The sequence below is a fragment of the Aspergillus affinis genome (assembly GCF_023601865.1).
Source record: "Aspergillus affinis strain CMG 70 chromosome Unknown NODE_82_length_168771_cov_87_400459, whole genome shotgun sequence".
Classification (NCBI taxonomy): domain Eukaryota; kingdom Fungi; phylum Ascomycota; class Eurotiomycetes; order Eurotiales; family Aspergillaceae; genus Aspergillus; species Aspergillus affinis.
In genome coordinates, this window is record NW_026515863.1 from 160730 (window position 1) to 168771 (window position 8042).

Below are 8042 nucleotides of genomic sequence, written 5' to 3' on the forward strand. Positions count from 1 at the left end.
CATCCTTCCGTGAGATGCACCATGTACATGACTTCCTGCTACACCGGACACTGGGTTGAAAGAGTTGAATTTGCAGGAACGGAATTGAAACCGTTGATCTGGCGGCCGTTGAGAGTGACCAAGAGAGTTTTGACCTTGTGTGGTCACATTCACAGCGCCACGCAGAGGGCCTCTTTACCCCAACAGCCATTTCCGATTTACTCCAGGAGCCAGCCGAACTACCCAAGTCCGCCGACCAGGACACATCGAGGCAGTACCGCCAGGTGGTCAACTCGCTGGTGAACGAGTTGTACCGCCTTTGCATACCTTCAAGCACCGATGATGGTTACGGATCCTCCCCTATTTTTTTTCCGACAATGAGATCCAGGAAAAGTTCTGGCGCCGAACTGAATAATTAGTTATTGTCTTCACGATGACAAAGCCAATTATGACAAATTGAAGACTCTACCCGCCTCAGACCCGCACCCGAAACGCGATAGAAAAAGTTCGATGCACAATTTGTGGATGGTAAGCATCCAGACATTGTAATATAGGAAACGCGCCATCCTGACATACTACATGAAGACTTTCCAGAAGCAACAGGAGGATACGGGTCTACTTTACGCGGATTTCTTTCAATGGGATCAATGGAGTATCTGATAAGACTATTTTCCAGATCAAACCCTAGATACACCCAAGAGCATGGACTGCTTGTGCAAACGATCCGAGAATTCTATATTCATTTATTGAATCATAAAGAGAATGTTTTTCTTCGCAAACACCTGATCCACGGGCTACAGGTGAATGAACAGGCAAATCAACATTGCAAATTTCTTGGCCTTCATCGTCTTCCTCCTATCGAAAATGGATACCTGAGCAAACGGCAAAGAATTATGATATTGAATTCTACGATCATTTTGCTGAAATAATTGCTCAATCTCGTCTCTATCGTTGTGTCAAGTGATGGGACCCGCGGTGTATACTACCACAAACCTTCATAATATTTGGCTGCTGCTATGATATCTGCTGGATACACTGAATTGGAAGTTAAGGCAGCTGTCGAAAGATTACTCGAAAACTGTCTTATAGATACTTTCACATCAAATTATGTGAAATCCGCAAGATATTCTGGGTCTATAGCGAGTCCGAAGTCGATTGTCCGGCGGCAATCGCCCTTCACCGCAAAGCATAGAATGGCATTAAAAAGACTAAGACAAACGTCATGATGGAAACTAGGGGCTTAGTTTCAGTTTTGCTGTTCCAATTGCCTTCTCAGGATACTAGGATTTCCAAGGGGTTGTTTTTCTTTTTAATTTCTTTTTAGTTTCTTTCAGGCAAAGTTCAAGGGACGGTCGCTTTCTCCGAGGGATGGAATTGTGTCTGATCTCTTTTTTATTTTGCTTTTTGAACGATTCAGCTCCAGATTGTGAGCTATAACCGCTTGCTGAATAGTGGTGACTTATCCCCGTTTAAATTCAATCCAAGGTCTTCCAACATTTTGTCGACTACTTGAGTCAAAACTCCGCTTTACATTATATCTAGATAACGTGACCTCAAGGACTAAGGAAAAAAGATAATGGATTCGATTTAGAACAATGAGCAGTAGACAGAACGGCCAAAAGGTAGGTAAGATAGCAATCATCCATAAATCCCGCTGCTCAGCAGAGTATAGTAGAGTAGATACCTGAGGGAGGTGAGCCTCAATAGCTAGCGTTCTCAACTCAATGACAGCCCATGAGAAGAATCACATTGGTGTAGATACTTACATAGCTTAGCTCGACTATCATGGATCAACTTAAGCCCACCTCCCCTCCGCCCTCACAATATCGCTAACAACGTTATTAACGTATGTAGCAATGTCGTCATCATAGTCCACGTTCGGATCGGGTTCAAAACAAGAAAGAGCGGCCCCGGCGTAGTCGTGAAATAATCCACCGCCTCACTAAACATTCTTGTCCCACCTTCTCCAGGGGCAAACTCATACTCGAACGTCGTGAGGATCAAGGCCGCCGCAACCCACATCTCCATTAGACTTAGGTTCTTGCCAATGCAGGCGTATTTTCCTGTTACGATCGGATTAGTACTTTGGACGTATGTATAGTTGAGGAGAGTCAGAATGTAAGCTAGGTCGGTATACCAATACTCCACGGCGAAAACGCCTATTGATTCAAGATGAGCCCCGGCTGAGTACTGAAGCGCTCGGGGATCCATTGTGGGGGCGGACAAAGTTCCGCTCATCTATTGGCATATATTGGTGAATAAAGCACGGAGTTTCAATGGATCCATGGTGAGCGTAACGTACCTCTGAACAAACTATACTGCGGGACCGTGATCGTCGTGCCTTCCGGTATAAATTTCCCCGCCAGATGAATCCCAAGATGAAACAGAGTAAGAATCGGATGTGTGCTGCCGCGCCCAAGGTTATTGACCTTTATAGTCAATCTAAATTCGCCCATGAGGTCGAAAGTGTAATACTCCAGCCAGGTGGTTATGTCCACTGGGCTTCCATGCTGATCTCGGAGTTTAGATACGAGGAGGTCGGCCTTAGAGTATATTAAGGATTCCAACTTTTCGAGTGCTGGGTGTAGGTAAACGGGTTAGTGTGTTTGGAGTTAAAAGAACACACAGAGGGGTTATGTCTGGGTACCTTTTACGCTAAATGTCTGGTCCCGTACCATGCGCCTCTAGGCGTGGACTTGGGGATCGCGGGTCGTGACTAGAGAGACCATGGGGTGCAAGATATCGTAGTAAGCGGCACGGCCGCAGCTCGAGGACTGCCTGTGAACTGTGTTGAAGGCATCGATGTCAAAAGCAGTGACTTCGTTCGGGCCTGATAAGGTAGCATCACTCGGTCACTAGTGGTTCCAATTACGTACAGCTTTACATAGCCCTGGAAGATACGCACCAGTACGAACGATGTAACCATATCTCTTGTGAAGCTCATGAAGGAACTCACAGTTCTGGTACCGGGCCTGCTTTCATACATGTGATAATTTGGTGAGACGGAGCACGAGAGGGCCGTCGATATGATTCAGTGAAGATAAGAAGATGCGGTAGAATAGCATGCTTGAATACAACGCTGTAGCATATACTGCTGCAAGAGCGAAGGTGTGCTTGGAAGCTTCAATCCATGACCCTTGCGAGTCAAAAGATGTTCTTATCACGGCGGCTGCCAAGTGGACACGGGCAATGTTGGCTGCTGCTAAGTCATGTTCACCGTGGACAAAGAAGCACCAGTGGGCGAGAACACCTAGGGTAGCTGCAGTAATTACTTGGTATAGAGGAGGTAGCATGTTTGCGCTTGTGGGAAGTAGACGTTGGTGGTGTCAGATGCAGGGGAGAGAGGGAGGGAGGGAGCGCAGGACTTGAGTCAGGAAAGACTTGGCGGGATAGGTACAAAGAAACCAGGGGTATGTAGCACAGTATAATTGAACTTGGTAGGTATGAGAGGTGCCAGGGGTAGCCTGTCGAAGATCAAGACAAATTGTATTGAATTGATGCAGAAAAAGACCCATTTCTCTTGAACTTAACCCAATTCATGGCCGATTTCATGATGAATTCTCCTTCATTGTTGGAATTTTCCTCTTATATAGAGCCTTTAGCGAAGGTTTGGCGGACTGAAGGCATCTAGATCTTCCCCAGATAGTCCTGCATAATGTGACTAGTCCAAGATATGTTTGGATTAATTAGTCACATCACTAATACATGAAAGAACTTTCGGATGCAACTTCCGCCCAACACTCATTAAAGTTCTTAAACTATGTAACGATGTCCTCAGACCTTTATAATGAGTCAAAGACCCTCCTCCACCATACAAAGGTCATCTGTTTTCCAAGGGTTTTACTTAGTACCTAAAGTACCCAAACATGAAAATGGAACCGAACACGTTCAAGATCCAATCCAACATGGATCTGATGCAAGAAAAGCCCTTTTAGCAGAATTAGCGTCTGCTCTCGAGGTCCGCGCCGTGCCTGCGTCCTTCTGGGCGTGTCTTAAAATATCGGGTCTTTCAACCCTGAGATCTTTTGTTGATGAAGCAAAATCGTCCCCCTGACTAGCCTGGCTCCTCTCCCGTAACTTCGACTCCATCCCACGACTGTTTGGACTTATCAAAACCGGCGACAGGTTTCTTCTCAAAACCGAAAACCCCAAGACACACCCCCTCCCAAGTTTTACGCTTCTCCAGATGTCTTTCAACCTTCAATGGATTCTCTCACTATAGGCAGTGAAATATCCTAACTCGGACCAAGAAAATGATGACTGGGGCAAAGAAGTATGAGAATAGCCATAACCTCTTCTCACAAAACCGAAATGTGGACACCTGGAGAGAGAAGATATGCCGCGACGATAATGACAACTAAACAACTCCTAAAATCATTTGTCTTTTCCCGATCCGACTGGAGAAATCTTTTTCGAGGTATTTGCCAGTACATACCCTTGGGAACGGAACAGATGCCATTTGTATCATTAGATTTATGGAAAGCGTTAGTGTCGGTTGACTTGGTCATTTCCCTAAGCAGATATCCTATCGATTCAACGGAATGTAGGTATATGCTCGGTGGGTAAAAGTGAAGTGTCATTTCCAAACTACAATCTGCCTAGCCATTATAGTTCCACTTGTTTACACCTATGCATTCCTGATCCATTGGTATGTCATTTGGAATGGTAGGCCAAGTCTAGGCCAAGCAAGGTGCTGTGCGGTATGTGGATTAGGTCAGGATACTCCACCTCTCTGGTCTGGTTGACAATATTGTTCCAACAGTTAGATAGCTTTACATAGTTATTAAAATGGTATACTACAGGTTGCTCTCACAATCTAAATACTACCATCCTGCTAGTACACGCGTCTACTGATATAACCGAGCATGAAAATATAGGCTAGCTTTCAGATGTTTCCTAAGTACTTGAATACCCTTTTTCTAGCTCTCGGTCTACATCTATCGGCGAGCAGGCATGAAAAATGGGCGATTGAAGAGCGAGGGTTAATATGAATGAGTCACTATATACCTTTCCATGTCAGCGTGAGTGCCTGAGCCACCGCCGAGGCAATCAGGCATCTGGGACAGTGCAACTAAGCGTATGCCTCGCCTGCCCCTCCATCTTCTATATCCATTCGAGATAGATGGTTGAATTGAGGCATTTCAACCAGCCATATCGTCATTTTTGATCCCGTATCATTATCCTAGGCTTCCGAATCTCTACATCACGCTACTTAACGCCTTTAGATCCCGTTGGATTCACTCGAAACGGCCTGCATCGTACCAACAACTCCTTTCGCCAAAGCCATCCGACAGCCGTTGCTGCACTAGCTCCCACAACCTGGACAAACAACCCAAGTCTCCTCATACCACAGTCCAATGCACCGTCGAATACTCCATCCGATGCAATTCCGCGAACAGCAACGTGATCCACAGAAGAGAGGCAGCCGCAAAATAGATCTGGTCTCACTGAAGGAACGCCCGCGTAGTACCCTCAAAGGTATCGAGATTATCCGTCGTCGGCACAAAAATGTCCCAAAGACGCAGACCACTGGACGTCACGCAGTAGAGATATATACCGGCTGATAAAACGGTCAACGAGCCGTCGTGATGCGAATAGTGCGGAGATCGCGCGTCGGGCGATGTAGACGATCGCTGGCCAGGGTGTTGGGCGTGACGGTGCGCGCAAGGATACATTGTCCGAGAGAGATCCAGATCGGAAACATATGCCAGAGCCAGATACCGACGTGACGCATGGTCAGCGTGGGCGCCAGGTAGGCGAGGAGATAGGAGGCATAGAATCCGACCAGCGTCATTGGGAGAATGGACGCCGTGTAGGCGAGATCGGTTAGACGGGATCTATTCACGGATTATACCAGACACGTCTTCATAGGACTCTAATCTCTTACCACTCTTCACATATCTAACCAGGCTCAAAAGCTCGTCTCTGTAGAGTTTATAGTATTTCTTCCCGTAAGGATCCTGCCAACAATACGGCCCTAACTCACACAAACCGGGGCAGCGAATTACCATATAGACATGTCTCCAGGCCGCAGGTTCTCCAGTCAGTTCTTCCTCGGTTTTGACCTCCCGATCAGGATCTTGAAGCATCCCCTGGGTGGCAGAAGAAGTACCTCGTTTATCAGTCGCCCTTCGACTGTCTGTAGAGCCTTAGCTGTCTTCTATATAGTTAAACGATACCATAAGCTTCAATTTCTTACCGACAAGAAAGTGATGACCCCATTCCAGAAGCTGTTTCTCAATATTAGGCCAATCAATATCTGTCTTATCAAACTGTCGAGTAAGTTTGTTAAGCCGAGGAACTGTCACCACAATAGACGTGTCGTTTAATATAATCTTTCTATGTGGATGTTTGAGGCATAGCTTCTCTCTTAATATTAGTTGGAAGAATAGCCTCCAATAAAGCCCAAGGGCAAGAACCAGATCTTGTTCTGTATCTTTAATCACAGTCTTTGTGTTGAGATTAACCTTCCACTCAATCTAATAGTGAATACAGGTTAGTAGGTCTTTATTATACGCCTTCCCTTCAACCCAGTCCCCGTATTAGAGGAGCGGAGGTTTATCTGTGCGGGAGGCGCTTGTTTGAGGGGCGGGGTACTCAAAGGGGGACGGAGAATTAGCGTTGATAAGGCTAAGATTTAACGGCGAGGAGGGGGTACGACCGAAGTTTCCGGGGATTAGTACATTCCAGTGTCATAGGGCGTCTTCAGCGAAGGAACAAAACCGGCTCTGGGTAGGCGCAGTGAGACTTCCCATTCCCATGTCTCATGAAGTTTGGTAGAGCCTACATAAACACCCCACCCTTCCTAAGTAGTTAGATATGTAGAGAGGTCCGTTTATTTCCCTGATAAGCTGACTTGTTAGGAGGAGGAGGTATAACCCATGGCATAACTTAGATTTAATCCCACTATTTTGCATTGGTAGTGTCTCCTAATGCTTCGGCTGGTTTCTATGTCTGTTCAGCGTAGCCTGTCCGTTGCATAGAATAACAGAGCTTATATTAAGGTTTTGGACTATTCCACTGTTTGTCTGGGATCCGATCAACATAATATTGTCCTTATATGCCTCGTACTATGGCTGGAAGTTGTGTGTCGTCCCGAAGTTGGGAGAGGAGTTAGTCGTTATTAGCGCGTTGAAGTAGGTTGACATGTGTTGGCCGTCACTCTAGGCGTAATTGCTAGTAATGTTACCCATAGGAATATCGAATGATGAAGGTCTGATTCTTTCAATCTAGTTGCAAACGATGGTTTAAATACATGAAGAATAATAAGCAATCTAGCCTAAAAAGGCAGCTGAAAGAGATATAACTTTTGAACCATGGAAATAACAGAAAACTCTGCATAATCCTCGGGAATCGGTAGTTACCAATTCCGATATCCGGAATAGGAAGGTCTCCTATGTAACTAGCGGTCACATACGGTTGACAATTTGTAGGGTACTTTCTCCTCACATCCCAAGATACTCTACAAAGAGTACCAGAAAACAGAAACTACTCTATATTTCATATTGAGCGGCCCGGGATAATAGTTGCGTCTGCAACAGATCATAGTTAATCCACTTTGTGGAGGTCCTGGCTGTCAGGAGAGGGCGAGGATGTTCTGGAAGCCATAATAAGGGGGTGGTTTCTAAGAGATAGCCCCGTGAACGAGCGTTGCTGAGCTGTTGCGACAGCAATATGAGGGCTCAGTACTACTCCCTGTAGATGTGGCGAGCGTCCAATTTGAGTAGATCCTGGTTGGAACTGTTGGCTTTGGGATGGATTGTGCTCATTTTTCCAGTTCGAGAGAGCATGAGAGCAGGATTTTGTGTTTGGGTGATTAGGCCCTAACACTTTGGTGTGTAGTTGGAAACATTTCTCCATTAGGGTCAATGAATCCTGACGCTTCCCCTGAGATTTCCAAGTATGGGCAAGGTTCGCCATGCTGGTCAGAGTGTCAGGATGCTCAGCACCCAGCACTGTCTTCCTTGTCTCCATGACCTGCACGTTCAGCTGCTCCGCTTCATTCCATCGTCCCTGATTCCAAAAGGTTGAAGCCAGGTTCGCCATGCTGGCCAGAGTGGAGG

At 46.1% G+C, this 8042-nt stretch overlaps 2 protein-coding genes across 2 annotated transcripts; both read right to left on the reverse strand.

The window, feature by feature from the left end:
- Positions 1-2663: 2663 nt before the first annotated feature.
- KD926_010607 (cytochrome P450) lies at positions 2664-3272 on the reverse strand (the record flags this gene model as incomplete). Its single annotated transcript, XM_053102987.1, has 3 exons — positions 2664-2809; positions 2885-2939; positions 2991-3272. 3 exons carry the CDS (start codon positions 3270-3272, stop codon positions 2664-2666), a joined length of 483 nt encoding a protein of 160 aa, XP_052953644.1.
- A 2279-nt stretch (positions 3273-5551) lies between these two features.
- Positions 5552-6068, reverse strand: KD926_010608 (FAD/NAD(P)-binding domain-containing protein; the record flags this gene model as incomplete). The annotated part of the gene is made up of 2 exons (XM_053102989.1): positions 5552-5816; positions 5953-6068. 2 exons carry the CDS (start codon positions 6066-6068, stop codon positions 5552-5554), a joined length of 381 nt encoding a protein of 126 aa, XP_052953645.1.
- Between the last annotated feature and the right edge of the window lie 1974 nt (positions 6069-8042).